General features: G+C 42.6%; 1 protein-coding gene across 1 annotated transcript in view; it reads right to left on the bottom strand.

Moving 5' to 3' along the window:
• Nucleotides 1–19,690, bottom strand: part of LOC144767508 (sulfotransferase 2B1-like) — a 465,586-nt gene that overhangs the window by 188,909 nt on the left and 256,987 nt on the right. The window contains exon 4 of the mRNA XM_078650925.1: nt 12,975–13,101. Within this exon, the coding sequence (XP_078507051.1) occupies nt 12,975–13,101 (127 nt within the window). The remainder of the gene's footprint in view (nt 1–12,974; nt 13,102–19,690) is intronic.

Here is a 19,690-nt window from a genome sequence, read left to right as displayed (position 1 = left end):
TTCTATTTATTTCACCATCTTCTATAGAATTGAATGTACGTAGTTTTTTTACTGTTTTTCAAACACATATATTACCTACTGGCGGTCGCCAGTAGGTATATATAGTTAGGATTTTTTCTCTATGGGATTTTTGAAAATTCTATGTCTAATAACTTTGGAGTTTGTGGACGGAATTGGATGAAATTTTCAGGAAAATGGAACATTTTGTTTCTGAGCAGCCCCTGAAAATTTGGGGGGGGTTTGTCAAGGGGGGGCCGAGAAAAAAGGGGGGTCCCAAAACGTGTTTTTCCAATGTTAATTTCCATAGGGCGGTTGGCCTCACTTTTAGCCCGAACGGCTGAATGGATTTGCACCAAACTTGGCAAAATTGTAGGGACTGGTAGCCCGATGTGCCTTTTGTAGGTCTCAATATATGTGCTCCAGTGGATTTTGAGAAATTAACGTTTAAAAAAAGATATATATCTGTAACAGCGGACCGGGCAGCGCTCCAGGACGCGTACTTTTCGCGCAACGGAGCTTTGTGAAGCGAAGCTGATTGGTTCTCCGGCGTCTGTCAACATTCCAAACAGTCCGTAGCGGCCGCCATCTTGTCTCTCTGTAGGATCGAGAGACAAGAGGAGGCCAAAGCGAAGGGGCAAATGACCATAAGGGGGAATAGTAGATCCTCGCTGACCCCCTAGGTTTGATGTGGAGGTTTTAAAAGGGCCCCGCGGGGCAAAAAAAAAAAATAATAATAATAATCGAACGGCTGAATGGATTTTCACGAAACTTGGTAAAATATTAGGGACTGGTAGCCCGATGTGCCTTTGCTAGGTCTCAATATATGTGCTCTAGTGGATTTTGAGAAATTAACGTTCAAAAAAAGATAAATATCTGTAACAGCGCTCCGCTTCGCGTAACGGAGGTTTGCGAAGCTGATTGGTCATTCTGTCACTGGGCTATAGTTGGGCTACATCTGGCTGATATTTGGGCTACATTTGTTTTTTTTGTCTCTGGCGGCCATCTTTGGGCTACATTGGGCTACATTGGGCTTCATTGGGCTTCATTGGGCTACATTTGGGCTCCAACATATATATAGGCCAATGTAGCCCAATATATATTTTTCAAAGTTAATTTTCGTAAAAACCACTGGAGCATATATCTTGAGACATAGCAAAGGCACATCGGGCTACCAGTCCCTACAATTTTGCCAAGTTTCGTGGAAATCCATTCAGCCGTTCGAGCTAAAAGTGAGTCCAACCGCCCTATGGAAATGAAGGAAATGAATGGGTAATTTGTAATTAGCAAATAGCTAATCGCAAACTAGGAATGGTAAAGAATCGCTATTTATTCCTTAAAGTTCGCTATTTAGGAAATGCAAAAAACTTTGATGATACATATGGCGGTTCATCTCGAACAAGATAAGAAGCATAGGGATAGATTTATGATGACTGGCGCATCACCAGGGATGTGTTAGTCATTCTGTGCCGCTGTTCCGTCACCTATGGTGTGCTGCATTTACAATGCGGCGCATCATGGGGCAAAAACAGCACAGATGCGTGACGTATTTGTGCCGTAAAGTTGGCGCATTGCTGGAGTTGTATCGCAAGTGTGATGAAGCTCCAGCAAGGCTGAGGGGTGCCCCTGTCGCAGGGTTTCTGTTCTCACACAGAACTGTGGACAGAGATTTGGAACCTCGGCGAATTAGGGTGTCCCAAAACTCACCTTAGTAATCAAAAACCCCTTAGCAAGCTAGGTACAGTGTCACATTGGATATAACAAACTCTTAATGTTTAGACAATCCAGAATATGAACTTATAGTACCTCAGGATACGTGGAACTCATGAACAGTCGGTCGTTATATATTTCTTAGAAACCAGAACATGGAGTTAAGAAGAACACATGTGTATTTGAAATGTTTATTTACTAATGCCGTCTTCTCAGGCGTAGTATCTTAGATAATACAAGTACACATATTATCAGTAGCAAAATTACCAGCATAGTTACTAGTACATAAAAAGCGAATGGTGACAGTATGTTAACATGCTGTAAATGAATAAGAGTTATCAACACTTATAAGCAGCCACGGGCCGTGGAGGGAGTTACGGTGGGGCAGGGAGGCGGGGAGGGGGAGGGGCAGGGTGGAGAGGGCTCCACCCTGCCCCTCCCCCTCCCCGCCTCCCTGCCCCATCGTAACTCCCTCCACGGCCCGCGGCTGCTTATATCTCACCCTCCCTAATACACATATTATATTATTTGCTAAGAAGGTCTCTTTGTGTTGGTTTAGGGCGTGCCCATACTTTAGTGTCTTAGATTTGAAGGAATCACATCAGCATACACCAGCTCTCTCTTCATGTGAACCGCATCAAGTGTTGTGTATGTGTGTTCGGCAAAGCAATATAAAACCCGCCTCATGCCCAGAATTGGCAGAAGCTGCACTTATGTTATGAGTATGAAGTCGTGGAGATCAGACCTCATAACAATTCTGTATCGTGTTGTTCTTGAAACTTCAGCAGTCGCTGTACAGATATAGTTAACAAGTAAAGCAGATAGTAGAGCAATAACATATTATTCTCATGTAAATCACGATGAACTATTAGGTTGAAAGCTAAAGCAACAACTAAGTGTCGTGTGCAGAAGTTGCAAAAAAGGAAAAATGGCGTTTAAACCGGTAATGAGCCCATGCTAACTTAACACGGTGTAAAGATATCCAGGACCTAGATGACACCTCCCCATGATCCGGAAACGAACTGAATAAGATAATAGAAGTGCCATCTCATGAGAGCAGATTGCAACTTTATATGTGGACGGTCTGCAAGGTAAAATATTAAAAACTAGGAAAATTTAATGCTAAAGAAAAATAAAACAGCCAAGTACTTTATCAAGTCTTAAGCCAATAGGCAAGCTAAATAATAAAAACTTGACAAATAAGTCAATGAATTGTCAATGAAATGCTAGTACTCAGCATATCAAAAATGAAAAAGGTCTATGACATAACTGTGTATGCAAAATAAGCTGCAACAGCCTCCAATAGGAAGTCACCGTCTTCATCCGAAAAGAGTTCAGCCATCCAATTTAAAAGCGGAAAAGAACATACGTGCTCTCCCAGCACCGGATCCTCTATCACCATCAGAGGACAGCTCGGTGGGTTTTCAAGAAAGCTCTGTTCCAAGAAAGACTGTGTTGCCGCCAGTAAATTCCAGGGACCAATTAGTCCATGCATCAATGCCACAGCCATAATCCTTTCGCCAGGACAAACCAACTCGTGAGTAATGATAGGAGTCATCAGCTGATTAAAGTCGACGTCAGGAGAAACCGGTCCGCAGAGACACAAATCAATGGCCCAATCGAAATCACAGGTCAGGCAGTGAAATACAGGCTGGACACAGGTGAAGTAGGAGAATCGAAAAGATAATCCATATGCCGTGCTTAATATCGCCAACGGCATTGTGCCATAATATTCTAGCATGCGATTGCGGAACAGTGTCAGCAGCTGCAGGGCGGGAGGTTGCATAGGAGGGACATCCATATTTAAAAATGTAAAAAAGCACAAGAGCGTCCGCTGGTAATGCAAGTAAAAATGGCAATCCACGAAGCAGAGTGGAAAAAAAAGAATGAAAGAAAGCAGGGATGACTCCAAAGATTTTCTCAAATGAAGTCACGAGACCACTGGTAACAACTTTAAAAAAGTGCGCCAGGGCCTTTGTGGAGGATGCGTTAAAGATATTCCGAACCATCTTGCTGAAATGGAAAGGCAAATCTGAATTGAAAAGGGTCTGCACCTCTGTACGGGTGTTCGCTATGTGAAGCACGAAAGTTTCACGGGCCGAACTCAAGGCCACCTCTCTCTGAGACAAAAGAGCTCTTATTCTTGCCATGCCGTTGAAATCTGCTCCCAAGGTTGGTATTTGTGGCGAGATTGAAAACTCCCTATGTTCATGTGTGGGAGGAAATAGAACATTTCTGCAGCAAATAACCCGTTCACTTACTGTTACGATAAAAGGAATACTTTTAATTAACCCAGAACAATCTTCATTATTGAGCATCAAATAACTACCATTTTCCAACAACTTGAACGTGGGGATGATAGCAGGAACTGGCGTGCCTTGCAACACGCAAGCCATATTTGGTCGGTGTTTGTTGCATGAACCGTGTAACTGTATGTGCCTACACATTAGTGAATGATCTGGCGTCTCAGTGCATTCCTCTCCATTCAGATAAACTTCTTGATCATCTTTGAAACATCTGTATGTGTATGGAAGCGACCAGACCTCATGAAGAAAAGCACTACCTAAAGGTTCATAACGACCTATTGGTATATATTTCATACAATTTGAAAACTTATATAAAGCAAAAGGCAGCGTTATTAAACCGTGGATAAGGCACGTTGCCAAAAAACCCGCAATCCTCTGCTGATGATGTCACTGAGCATGTCATGAATGATGTAATATGTGACATCATCAGCAGTGGATTACGGGTAATAGTATCTCTAGTTTACTCCCCTATAGCTGTCTTTCTTTTAACATAAGTGTCTGTTTCCTTCCCTTATACTTACTGTTTTTGGTTCGCTTCCGGTTCGCGTACCGGCGAGCGAACTGGGAAGCGAACTAAGAGAAATAGAGGTTGGCACAGTTCCAAATATTGTACCAATTTTTTAATAACAGGGAGGTAGTTCTGAAAAGAACTTTTTTTTTTATTGTTTTTGTTGTTTTATATTTTTTTTATTATTTTTCGGAACATTTTTTTACTTTTTTTGAAATTTTCTGAACAGTTTTATATTTTTTTGGGTTTTTCTTGGAGGGGGCAATGAAAACGATTCATTGTAAAGGGCTCAACAGGAGCAACAAAACAAAAAAAAAGTATTTATTATTTTGGGCGTTTCGTACAAACTTGCATATGATAGTCAATAGCTCTGTTGATCAGAGTGATGCTTCTTTCTCCGTAGCAAATGAATCCATCGCAATATACGCAGATGTGTTTTACTTCACCAAATCTCATTTGTATATTTGGCACCATCTCCCTGCCCTCTGGTCCCGTTACTTCCGGTACAACAGATCTTCTGGCCATAATAGGGAGATTATCTAGGTCGTTCCGAAACTGTGCAGCACTGTAGTTGTTAGGATGCCACCTAGTCATATGGCGATGCATTGTGTAGTTTCCGAAACTGTATTTTTTCTCGGTTCCTCTGGACAGTCTATCTTGACATATAAGGCAAGTTACGTATCTTGCATTTACTTTTTTCTGACCTTTGGGAATTTTAAAAAATTGCCAAATTAAGTTTTCTTTCCGGTGAGACGTCCTGGGCTCCTCAGGCAAAAACTGCCTCTCTTCGTGCTCGTCGTTCTGTTCCTCTTCTTCCTCTTCTTGTTGAATTATAACTTGAGCAGGTGGTCCACTCTTCCTTGGAGGTGGTGGAGGTGGTGGGGAAGCACCAGCTGAAGCTACTAAAGAAGCCATTGCTCAGTGATCACAAAGGGTCTTTCTCTCACAATGATGAAAGTCAGAGTGAGGAAAGAAGGAGGGATTTTCATCATTTGGGAAAAACAAGAGTTCTCAACCAATGAAAAGTGTTCATTTTAGATTATATGACCTAGTCTTACATCATTAGGAAACCAAAAGTGAAATGAACCAATGAAAAGTGTTATTACCAAGTCACATGACCTGCTGTGTTTACGTTAAGCGCTTTGCAGGGCCTCCCGGTTTGCTTCCAGAAACCTGCGCTTTGCGACTCGCTTCGCGTACCAGTTCGCTAACGTAGCACGTCATATGACGTATCACGCGACAACGTGAAACGTCATGCGGACGGGAGGCGTCACGATGTTGTTTTCTAACGCGGCAGTTGCGGTAAAGAAACGTTTACCGGCTCGCGGTCTATTTCGCGGCATCAAGGTCAGCTAACGGGAAGCTTCCCGATTCGCGAAGCGGGAACGAAGAAAAAAAAATATTTTAAAAAAAAATTATTCATAAACATATAAAATATATTTTTGGATTTAAAGAAGAATACATTTTACAGCTACAGATATTAGCTGTTAAAAAACCAATGAAAGTCACTGAAAAAACCATAGGTTATAGACCATATATAGTTAGGAATTAGCATTTACAAAACCTTGAAAATTCACTGAAAAAACCATAGGTTATAGACCATATATAGTTAGGAATTAGCATTTACAAAACCTTATTTTACTCACACAAAACCATTGAAATTCCATATATAGTTAGTTGCACTAACTATATATCGCGCACCCGCAATCCACTGCTGATGATGTCACATATTACATCATTCATGACATGGTCAGTGACATCACTGATGACATCACTGATGACATCTCAAATGACATCACTGATGACATCACTGATGACATCTGATTTGACATCAATGACCACATCACTGATGATATCATTCATGTGACAATACAATGCATCTCCTCACATTTTAATATAACCTCTGTTTCACCCAGTGTTAAATACAGAGTATAATTTTTGAAACCATTGACACACCAATACTAGTTACTACATACGAACTCACTGATTGCTATGTCTACACACACATTCACTCATTCACCCATACAATCATTCATACATACAATCACTCATCTTTACAACACTATCATATGCACTCATACACCTATACAGACACTCACATTCTGCCACTCATCCATGGAGTTACTCACACACGTAGTCAGTCCTGTTAAAGAATCAATGACACTTCCATTTTCTTGTCTATACAGTTAAACATAGAGCACCTTACATTTTCAAACATATACTAACACATACTTACCTTCTTATAGAATCATTGATACAAGTACACATTGATCTGCACAGAGTCACACACCTCCCAGCCAGCCAGCCACACACACACTCAGTCTCCCATACAAATACTTGGACAATCAATCAGTAACCCATATAGTTAATCATATAGCTACTGATCAACACATGCAGCAGTTTACAGAACAACAGACATAATGATGCACAAATTAAGACAGTTTAGTCACTAACCCATGCACTCAGTGAGACACATTTAATCACTCACTCATACATTCAGTCATGCACCTACTAAATCCTTTGTCCAGACACTTATACTTCCACTCATTCTTCAATATGTAAGACACATTTTAACTTTACAGAAACACACAGTCACTGGATGATGTCATCAGTGATGTCATTTGAGATGTCATCAGTGATGTCATCAGTGATGTCATTTGAGATGTTATCAGTGATGTCATTTGAGATGTCATCAGTGATGTCATCAGTGATGTCACTGACCATGTCATGAATGATGTAATATGTGACATCATCAGCAGTGGATTGCGGGTGCGCGATATATAGTTAGTGCAACTAACTATATATGGAATTTCAATGGTTTTGTGTGAGTAAAATAAGGTTTTGTAAATGCTAATTCCTAACTATATATGGTCTATAACCTATGGTTTTTTCAGTGAATTTTCAAGGTTTTGTAAATGCTAATTCCTAACTATATATGGTCTATAACCTATGGTTTTTTCAGTGAATATATATATATATACACACAACTCATACATATATACATATATATATATATATACAATATACAAACAAAACAATATATCTATACAGGTAATACATATATGTTTTTGAACCTTTAAGAGTCTTCGCCCTTATTTTTACAAAAAAAGGATGCTTACAAACCATGTATAACCAAAGACATTCCTTACAAAAACGTTGCCACTAAGAAATAGGAGCATAGGCGGTATATTCATTAGCCTCTATTATTTTTGTACTCCTTTTTAGATTTAATTTACATATTCAAAAATGTGTTGTGGTGCCTTCAAAAAAAGTGTTGACGCGATTCAGCCCTTCTAATTTCCAGGCCTCATCAGGACTAGGGCGTTCAAAGTTCCGCCATCTTCTTATTCAATCCTTAGGCTCTTCAAACTCCAAGTATGTCTTTATTTCGAAGCTTCCACAATTCAGTACTGCCCGTGTAATATAACAATGTGACTGCCTCTCTTGAGTACAAAAATAATAGAGGCTAATGAATATACCTCCTATGCTCCTATTTCTTAGTGGCGACCTTTTTGTGAGGAATGTCTTTGGTTATACATGGTTTGTAAGCATCCTTTTTTTGTAAAAATAAGGCCGAAGATTCTTAAAGGTTCAAAAATATATATGTATTACGTGTATAGATATATTGTTTTGTTTGTATATTGTATATATATATGTATATATATGTATGAGTTGTGTGTATATATATATATATGTGTTTGAAAAACAGTAAAAAAAACTATGTACATTCATTTCTACAGAAGATGGTGAAATAAATAGAAAATAAATCTTAATTCTTTCGGGGTTGCCATTGTTTGAAGATGCTTAAATAAATATAGATTTTTTTCGGAAGAGAGTAAACTCAAATAGGAAGAGAGAATTTGTTGTATCTCTATCCTTCAATTGCTTGCACTATTTTTCCCTAGGCATCATTTTGATTATTCTCTGAATGGGCCATCACTGGCAGAATGAGAGGGCAAAGCTGGGCACAGCCATTCTTACAATTGAATAGGCTGTGTCCTACTTCCACACAAAGGGAGGCATACCCCCTGTAGCTAGTCTGGAGCCAGCCCAGAGAAGGCAAGAAGCCTGTGGACTTCAAGGGGAAACATCTTGAAGCTGCTCCCCACTTCAAACGAAGGCCCAGTTATAAATACTGGACTCCAGACATTAAATCATCAGTACACTTCTGGAACTGTGGATACTCTGCCAGAAAGAAGGACAACAGTGCTGCTAAATTGCCTGCCACTCTGCTGAACTTCTGCTTTGAAGGACGTCTGCGCTGCTATGCTGGCCTGTTGCCTGCTGCACTCTTCCCCGATTGGGAACCACTGGACCTGCATCTTTTGAACGCAGGACTCGAGTGAGTCCAAGGGCTAATTGGCAGGACTCCTGACTAGAACTTCAAGGGCAGAAGTTTCCAACTACCTTGAACCTAGAACCCGGACTTTAGCATTGGTGAGTTCTACCCTGCCAAGTGGTTCCACTCCAGTCTTGAACTCCTGAACCTTTGGATATGGACCTGAAGATGCTCTGCAAGCCTCCCTGTGGATCCAGTACAACAGACGCATCTCCTCTGCTGTCTGGTGCAAACCTGAGCAGAATCGATGCATCTCCTTTGCTGCGAAGATTCTCTCAATGCAAGGACTACACATTGACCTCATAGCACACATTGAAACCACCACTGTATGAATCTTCCCCAATGTAGGCCCTCGCATCACAAATCTCTTGCTGATGGCAGCCTCAACGATGATCTCGGTTCTCGCATCGCAGCTTCACAGCTCTTCAGAACTAAAGCTTCCCCTCAACTGCACGGTGCATCCCTGATGCATCACAAGCCCTCATCAATGGGATCCTCAATGATGATGCAGGACCTTGCTTCAGAGCTCATTGAAACTGACGCAGCGCCTTGGCTGACCAATGCGTCCATGGTGCGGGACCTCACAACACTTGGCTACCAGGATATAGGATAAGCTTCTTCAGTGGGCCTAACTAGGCCATTGTAGCCGCCCCCACACTCCATCATGGTTGGCCTGAACTTGTGACTTTGTCCTGGTCCAGTGCAACTAGATATTCAGAGTTGCCTCTTTGTGCTTTTTGGAGCTATATTTAGTGAAAGCTCTAAAATTACACATATCAGGGTCTACTGATTGAATGTTTGTTATTTCGGTCTTGATTTATTTATTAAAATGTACTCTTTTTTCCCAAATTGGTGAGGGATGTTTCTTGTATTGCATTTACAAGTTAATACTGGTTGAACCGCTGTATAAGTACTTTACTCATTGTCTCTAAGTTAAGACCAGTCATGTCCCTGGCTTCCCTGTGCCAGGCTACCAGGGGGTAGAGCATAGGTTGATTGGGGCTTTCCTTGTGCCTCACCACTCACCATGACAGGCATTGTGGTTGCTGATTGAGTAGAGTTTCACTCCCCTCAAACAGTGACCCAATTTCTTACATTGGTGATCAGTGATGAGGATTAGGACTTGTGTTTTTGCAGTGACATGCAGGTATTTTATCTTGCACTGAAAATCCCAGATAAATAATTTGAGGCCAATTTGAGTTTACAATTCTCCCTGATTGGCCTTTTTGCATTTTTTCTAAATTCACCCTTATCTTACCTGATTTTTTGTGCTTGTGGCTTCACCTACAACAATGGAATTTGACCTTCTCAAGCTGGAGAGCTACACAGTGGATAAGCACAAGAAAGTTTGTGTTGAGAGGCGCTGCCTGCCACAGGGAGCACATGAATGCAGAGCTCCAAAAGGCTCGGAGGGCATGGGAAGAGGCCCACCATTTGCCAGTCGCAACAGAGGACCAGGAGGGGGAGGATGATGTGTAGGAGCCAGAGCAGGGCCTGAATACCAGCCCTGAGATGCAGCAGTAAGCTGAGGGGGAATGACTTGACACCAGAGTTGGAACTCACTGCCAGAGCAGAGAGCAGTGTGTCTTCTTGTGGCCTGTTCCCAGAAGAGTTGGAAGAAAGGCAGAAAGGGAGTTCAGGCTGCAGATGGGCCAGTTGAAAATTAAACCAGAACAAAAGAAACAGATCTTGAAGGAGTAGAAACTGGCCATGGAGGAAAAGAAATTAGCCATGTAGGCTGATACAGCCTTGTAGGATAAACAAACGTTACTGACTCATGAGCTGGGTGTGAAGGAGCTGGACATCGAAGCCAGGCAGGCAGGGTACAGCAGTGATGGTGGCAGGGTACCTGATGTGCCATCTGAAAACAAGAGGGTCCATACTCCTAAAGGTCTGGTGCCTGAATTTGTTGTGGGGATGCCCTTTACAAGTAGTTTGAAATGAATGAGGTGGCATTAGAGATGCATAGGATCACTGAGGAGGATTGATGGCTAGTCTCTGGAAGCATATCCCTAGCGAGGAGAGGGATGTCCTATTGGCCATTGAAAAGGAGGACAGGATGAGGTGTCACCCTATTTAGGAAACTCTTTTAAGGAAGTATGGCCTAACTCCTGAAAAGTACAGGTACATGTTTAGGGACATCCAGAAGCAGGCCCATCAGTCCTAGGTTGGTTGTGTGGATTCCTGTGAAGTTAAGAATTTTCTAGGGCTGTATAAGTTGATTGTAAGAGAGCGCATGTTCAGTTTTTGTTTTGCAGATCTGCGCCAAAACCTTATTGATAGTAAGCTAACTGACCTCATGGGCCTCTCTAAGGAGACAGACTGTGGCTCAGCACTAGGGTCTACAAGAAGGTATCTGGGGGGTTCAACCCAAGGTGGGCAGGGTCCCCACCAGACGAAGGAGTGGTGAGACAAATATAAATACAAGGAGTTCTCTAAAGGTCCTTAAACTAGTTCTAAGGGTCAAGACTCCCGATGCCCAACTAGACAGAAAAATAAGTGGTTCCCTGTTAATAAGCCCTTAGTGCTGTGAGTGACACTGTGTTAGGCACTACAAGGGGGATGTCATGAGTACCAAATGCGCATAGCACTCCACTGGTGGGTAGCCACTGGGCTGGCTAGGGTTGTGCTTGGGGAGGAGATTTTCCCAGATTGCATAGGGAATAGTGTAGGGGTTACCTAGTGTCCCTAGGTGACCGAGAGATGGTGTACAGGTATTGGGTCACCATCAATTTGGAGAGGGGGAATGTTCTGGGAGATACTGGGACCAGCATGACAACTGCCAAATGTCATCTAGTGACCTCAGAGCACGTAGTTCCTAATGCATTGAACCAGATTATTTAAGCTACCAACTATTGGGAGAATTGTCCCCTGTCTAGCAAGACAAACGGTCCTGAACCTGGTTCAACCCTTGTGTTGGTAGTTGTCCAATAGTACAGGGCCATCCTACTGGAGCTGGCTCATGATGTTACCCTGGTAAGTTATCTAGGGCAGAGCAAGACCTTTGAAAGACTTGTCACCCACTGTTATTGGCCACAGATGAGGATGGCCTCAGATGTGTCTGCCGGTCATGCCCTACTTGCGAGGCCAGTGCCAATTCATGAGGGAAGTGCATGGCTTCCCTGCAGCCATAACCTGTCATAGGCACTCCCATTTAAATGGTTTGCATCAATGGGTTGGCAGCAACATTGTTGGGCCTCTGGACCTCAGGATTGTCATTAGCAACAGGTTCATTCTGGTCTTGGTGGACCATGCCACCCTGTATCCGCAGTCTACCTCAGAAGACTGACTGCACCTGTGGTGGCCAGGGCACAGATATGGAAATTTACCCATGTGGAGTTCCTCAAGGAGGTAGAACCTGTCCATGTGTGAGAAGCTGGACTGGTATATGATGTCCATTAATGTAAGTGGGCACCTTGCACCAGTCCAGACAACCTTTTTTGGTGATTTAAGAGGTCTCAGAGGCTTGGAATTTATCATTAGTTTGCATGGCAAAGTTGAGTTAGCACTTTAAAACTGTTCCACAAGTATGTAGTGGCAGACTTGATGTCATATTTTATTTTGTCGCAACTTGTGCTGCAGCCCTGTAGGAACACTTTAACTTAAAAGCCCCGGGTCAATCAATCAATCAATCAATCAATCAATCAATCAATCAATCAATCATTCAATTAAGAGTTGGTAAAGTGCAACTACTCACCCATGAGGGTCTCAAGGCGCTGAGGTGCCTCTGGTACCATAACGTAGGGACTTATCAGTTACCTTACACCAATTGGTTGTAAACCAGTTCCACATTTACTTAAAGGTCAGAACACTGGCACTGAAGTGGTTAGCAGGCCTCAGCGCACTCTCAAAGTTAAAAAAAACAGCAACATCAGTTCAAAACTTTGACAGTGATCATGCAAAAGAGGCATTTTCTTACGCTTTCAATTAAAACATTAATTTCTCTGCTAGTACGTTAGTTTATTAGTTGTATGTTAGTTTACACTCAAGTTTTGCGTCTTACTATAGTCAAATGTTGACAAGGGGTGGCTAGTTGAAAAAAGAAAAAAGTGTTGCATATAGTAATATAAAGCTGCCTTTAATGTGTAAGCTTTCCTGGTATGGATTTACTCACCATCTCCTTCCAAGAATGGATTGAGGAACTGGTCAAAGCTTTCAGGAGTCTTATAGACCGATACAATCCTTGCATAGTAATATAAAGAGACTAGGACATCCTTTGGGTTTCTGTACACATAAATGATCTGTTTAAAAGAGAAAGTCCAATTACTGTTACAATAATCAACAAGCAATTGATGAAATACCACTGCTTCGCCCCCTATCTAAATTGAAAATATCTTTACCATGGTCTTAATCCTCTGTCTCCTCCGATTTGTTCTTCTTTTTTGTTATTTCATCATAAACACAAAAGGGGAGTATCACAGTACAAGCAGTTCATTTCCATAACAATATAAAAAGAGTAAAAAAAAAACAAAACAAGTTCATAATACCACTAAATGAACCGGTTTGCTAAGATAGCTGCGAACAGTGTAAATAGTAAAGTTCAAAGCATATTCATAAATATCAGACATTACACAATTCGTCCACAGTCAATTCAGGGCACCTTTCTCTGTGGTCCAAAACGGCAGCAGTTTGTTCTCCCATGAAAGATTTTTATAATAGTATAAAAATTCATTGCTTTTTCAAGGGAAATGAGAAAATTTTGAGAAAGACTAAAGTAAATTAGGTATGTCAGTATTAAAGTGCATAATGACAACTAAACACTTAAATGAAGGTTGCATGGACATAGTCCCTGTAATTCCTTGTGCTCAATTAGAAATGTTTCCAACTCAGTTCTGGAGAGGGGTCCAATTCTGATTCCCCCTCCTTCTTGCTTTCCCACCTTTTGCAACAATACAAATTGTTTTCTAGATTGTATGTTGATAACAATTGTGCTAGGCACTGGCGAAACAATGGAGGTAGAGGTTCAAGCCCTGCTGATGGTGTACAACTACGAGTCACGGCCATAGCCATAAATAAACAAGCAATGAAAATGGAATAGGTCTCGCCTTTTATTAAGTTAAAGCCATTTGCTTTGCTAATGGTATTGAATAGCAAAGCAAACAGCTTTAACTTAATGAAAGGCGAGACCGATTGCATTTTTAATGCTTGCTCTTCACCTGGATGTCCCGACAACTTAGCGACCCAGTGACCCACTTGTTTGGGTGATGTTGGGGTTCCGTTCTAATCGAGGTTCCTGTTCCTATGTAATGAAATTTATGGGGTGCTGCTAACGTCGGCGAGCCTATCAAGGCTCCAGTCAGATACCTAGGTCCTGGCTCGGTGTCTACTTGTATCCTCGAGCAAAAAAAGAGGTCTTTTTCCTATGCAACGCATGGGCGCTGCGTAGGCGATACCTAAAAAGTCCGCCGAGACCTACCGACCATATCGTTGTGTATTCCCGCTAACATTAACTGGGGATTTAAAGTAACATCCATAGATAACTAAGGGCCTGATTACGATGGTGGTGAATCCACCACCGGCAGGCTGCCGGTGGCAGGATCACTGCCATCATAAGGTCATTGACAGTCCGCCAGATTGTGATGGCGGGCGGTGTGCTGGGGGCTGGAAAGCCTGACCGCCACGGGTCCGGCAGAGGCAATCATTACGATTGCTTTTCAGACCCACCCTGCAGCTACAGAATGGTGGTGGTGCCTAGCAGGCACCGCCCACCAGATTTAGATGCTGGATCCCCGCCAGCCTTTCCATGGCGCTATCCCCACCATGGAAAGGCTGGCAGGGATGTACTTTGGTGGCCTGTTGTTGTACTCACACAGGCAATACATCAGATACACACTCAAGAATAGATCCGAGAACAATTTATAAAAATAGTATAGATTTGTATGTAATTTATAAGACCAAAAACTTTAATCTTCTCAGGGAAACTTAAAGTTTTTTTGAGGGTCTCCTTCATGGGGAGGGGGGCAATGGCCTGGGGAGCATGGGAGCAAAGCTGGTTAATCATTACTAGGGCCGGTGGGGCTGGGTGCAGAGCATATTGGTCCACCAGGCATCGTGCATCTTGACGTCCTCACGGTCAGGAGCTGGCAACTTGGAGAGGTTGAATGTGGACCCCTCTCCTCACCTAACTAATTATACAGCCTGTCCACCAGCCAAATGTAGAGCAGGAGGGGGGCATCATTGCCAACCTTCTGGGGCAACTGGAGCTGAACATCAAAGGTAGCAACACCTTTGAATCTTCTCGTTCTGGAAGGCCAATCCAGCCTAGAGGAAGTGTGAAGTTCCTCTGCCCATAGCATGCTTTGGCGTCTGAGAGCACTGGCTGTCACCCTATGAGGTCAGAAACATGTCTGCTAGTGGCAGGCTGGCTACAACATGGCAGAAACCATACTAGTGCTTGGTAGGTTTTCAGGTGAACCTCTAAATGGTCTCCTGTGTGCATATATTAATAAATTCACCACTGGTATCAGTGAGAATGTATTAAGACAAGATGTTTGGTATGAAACATCTTAGAAATCAGTGAAGCTATCATGCAGCTGGGAAACTCTTTTTGTCAAGTATCCACCCCATGTATGGTCTATGGCTTCCCTGTAGACTTAAAATATGTCAGAAAGGACTGGATATTGTAGGGGAATATCTGCTCATGCTGCTAATGCTGATATTCCCACACAAAGGATATAGTGCACCCTGCCTACAGGGTTGTAAGGCTTACAATAGGGGTGACTTACCTATATCCTAATGTTAGGACAAAAAAGTAAAAGTCGCACAATTGATAGACTGAATGCAGAACAAATCAAAACATTCACCCTCAGTCAAGAGATCTGGGTTAAATCCATCATTCTTTTGCTCACCATGCCACCCCAGTTTAGACCTGGCCAAAGGGAAATCAGTCTTGAACCTGTGACTCATGGGAACAGTCCAGCCCAAACTCCCTTTACCGTATGCAGTGTATAGGTGGCATTGCTTCTGTCAAGTGAACAGTCCAGCTCGAACTGCCAGGCCACATTGATCCGGGACCTGAAAAAAGCATAATGGGACCGGATTCGGTGAAACACCCCTGATCAGCCAGGCTATTTTGAATCTGGTGGTGTAGATAGCACGGAACCCACGTCTGGGCATACCTTTCCCACTTAGGGCAACAAATGCAAGAAGAACAGATGATGGACGGAATGCTGAATTAATCAAACATGCACCCCCAATCACATATCTTGGCTAAATTCATAGTTGTTTGCATGCCACGCCATTCCAGTTCAGACCCAGCCATATCCAAATCAGTCTTGACCCTGTTCCTTATGGGAACAGCCCTGCCCAAACTGCCATGCCAGGTCTTCCTTGGACCAGAAACAAGCACCCTGGGACCAGTTTTTGGGTAACACCCCTCATCATCAGGGATTCTTGACAAATCGGCTAAAAGCTGTCTGCACAGAGGGATAGGGAATAGAGAGGCCTGCCAGGAATAGGATCAACAATACTTGTACTAGTAGAGGATCACAATGACAGGATATTGTATTGGATCTAGATCCATAAGCAAACACAAATATGAGGTGGAATGCCTGATCCAAATAGCAAACCCGTATCTTGTGTTTCTCATGGAAACCTGGGCCAATGAGACATCGGAACCTGATTAGAAGGTAGAAGTTCCTTCAGGTTACTTAGTTGCACATATGGATAGGGCTGAAACGAAAGGAGGAGGTATAGCTATTATTTATTGATCCTGCTTCTCAGTTCGGATTTTGCCACAATCCTCGCTACAGCCCAAGGCACTGTCCTTTAACATTAGAAATAATAACCTCAAACTTTTTCAGGGGCTACAAATCAACTGACCACCAGGGGCTAGACCGCCTTTCTCTAGCTCGCTCCAGACGTTTCTGGAGTCTTGCTTGGGCACTCCAACATTTACTGTTTTGGAGGATTTTAACTTCCACTTGGAGGCTAATAATAACGCTGATACTTCTCATTTGTTGGACAATCTTGCAAGTTATGGTTTGAGTCAGCTTGTAGCAGAGCCGACACATGTGGCAGGCCATACGTTGGATTGTATTTTCACCAACAACGAACTTCTTAAGATAGTCAGCGTGCAACCTCTACCATGGTCAGATCACTCTGCAATACATTTCTGTATAAAGCATTCCCCAACCATTAGGGGTCGTAGGGAAAGATCAGGCATATTTTAATCTCGCCCTTGGAAATCCATCCAAAAGGGTGATCTGGCAACCGCACTGGAGAATAATCCCCCGGAGGTGACTCTTGACCCCAATACCTCAGTCAGAAACTTTGAAAGCTGGCTTAGTTCAGCAGTAAATGTCTTAGCCCCGGAAACCACTAAACAACTCCATAATAAACGTGTTAGCTCACCTTGGTATACGTCTGAGCTACGGCAAATTAAAAAAACTTGTAGACGCAGGGAGCGTATTTGATCAGATTGTAGTGCCGAGCATAAAAAAGACTATAATTGCGCCTTAGAAGACTATAATCAAAACAACCAATACGAGCACCACTATTGCCAACTATTTGTACTAGGGTCTAGAATGACCACTCGACCTACTGAACTAAACAGTAACTCTCAGGACACTTGTTTGTCCGGAATCAATCCAGTGACTTTAATCAATTTAGAACATCATTAGAAAACAATTCATATTAATTGGAAAACATTGCTTATTTCACTCCACATTTACTTACAACAAAAATTCTCACATTCAAAACCTCTCATTCAAACACTCATACAGACAATACTACACAAAAATATACTTTACATCAGTTAATACAAACTACTTATTTACAATTCAATTTTTACAACAAAACAGCATCGAAAACACTTTTTCAGAATTAGGCAGTATTTTGGCTTTTGCACAACATCCCTAATGCTGTATGAAGAAGGTCTACGCGTTTCGATAACCCCCAGTTAAGGGGAAATCTCATCAGGACCATGTAGCTGTGAATGGAAAGAACAGGCATGAGTCAATCTGATAGAAGACCCACCCAATCTCACTTCTGAATCAAAAAAGGGGGGAACTGTTTAGTTCAGTAGGTCGAGTGGTCATTCTAGACCCTAGTACAAATAGTTGGCAATAGTGGTGCTCGTATTGGTTGTTTTGATTATTAGTGAGGCTTGTCCTTATTGCCCGTGAGCCCAGACCCAGTTTTGGTTAGAAGACTATAAGGGAGCCATAAAACTTGCCAAATCGGTCTACTTAACGGAAAAAATTCTGGAGGCAAAAAATTCCTCCAAGGAGCTGTTTAAAACAGTGCTATCAAAATGTCCGGGTGACAGAGCATTTCTGCCAGACCAAAATTTTGTGGAACTGATGGCCGGGTTCTTTCAGAATACATTTCAAGCGGTATATGATGGGCTAGCCACTGCTGCTTGTCTCCCAAAAACAAACAGTGTAGATTTCTTGAATCACAGGGCATCTCTGCTAAGGTTGTCTCATTTTTCCACTCTGGAGAAGGCTAAAGTTGCCAACCTGTTGTTAAATACTAAATCGGGTTCTCCTCTGGACCCATGTCCCCCTTATATATTACATCTGGTATCAGAAGAAGTAAGTTCCACCGTGACCCCTTTATTAAATTCGATCATCATCTCTGGGGAGTTTCCCTCCTCGTGGAAAAAGGCATGCATTAGGCCTATCATAAAAAAGGCCTCCTTAGATCCCTCAGAGCCAAAACACTACTGCTCAACCTCCTGTCTCCCATTACTATCAAACATCCTGGAGAAAGCCATGAACCTAGAACTGACAGAATACCTGGATAGCAGTACCATTCTTGACTCCACACAGCATGGCTTTCGCTCATGGTATTCCACCGAGTCAGCTTTAATCATGGCCACAGAGGAGATCCGCAAAGTGATGGATGGGGGAGGCAGAGCTGCACTCATCCCGTTAGATCTGACCACAGCCTTTGATATGGTAAACCGTGCAGTTTTGCTGTGTCAATTAAGGGATGCGTGTATTGAAGATGTGGCTCCGACTCTACTTACCTAATTTCTAACCTCAAAAAAAACAACTTATCCAATGGAATGGCCTGCAATCAGGAATCTTCCATCTCCCATGTGCTCGACCTTGTCTCCGACATTGTTTAATCTATATGTCAGTCCTCTGGCTCAGGTAATCAAAGACCAAGGTATAATGTTGGTTTCGTACGCCAACAACACTCAACTAGTGGTCTCTGTGACTCAAAATGTGGGGCTTAAAGCTGAGAGATTTCGTAATTGCCTCACTGATGTAATGACATGGATGAATTTAAACTTTTTAAAGATAAACACAGAAAAAACTGAGGTCCTAGAGTTTGGGCAACTACCCTCGGTATGGAGCCAAGCCTGGTGGCCTCCTGAAGCAGGCACCTGTCCAGTCCCTGTGCCTAAGGTTAGGAACTTGGGATTTGTATTTGACAAGGACCTTAAACTTGCCTCACAAATAAATCAAGTTTCCTCATCATGCTTTTTCACCTTAAAAAGGTTACGGAAAATTCTGCCCTTCATTCCTCTGTCACTTCGAAAAACAGTGGTCGGAGCCCTGGTTCTGTCAAGAATCGATTATTGTAACGCCCTATACTTAGGAGTTGGCAAGGGGCAGACCAAAAAACTTCAATCACTCCAGAATGCAGCTGCTCAGGTTCTACTTGGCCTACCCAAATATCACCCAACATCAGCGGTGATTAAGGAGTTACATTGGCTCCCAGTCCATCAGAGAGTGAACTTTAAAGCCCTATGCCTATTGCACAAGGCTATATACGGAGGAGGGGCTGGGGACATTCAAACTTTGTATACCAGCCCCAACGCTCCCTCAGGTCAGCCAATACAGGATTGGTCTGTGTCCCTAGAACAAAAATAGTTAG

This window comes from Lissotriton helveticus, chromosome 7, assembly GCF_964261635.1.
Source record: "Lissotriton helveticus chromosome 7, aLisHel1.1, whole genome shotgun sequence".
NCBI lineage: Eukaryota > Metazoa > Chordata > Amphibia > Caudata > Salamandridae > Lissotriton > Lissotriton helveticus.
This window is presented reverse-complemented; position numbering and strand designations above follow the sequence as displayed.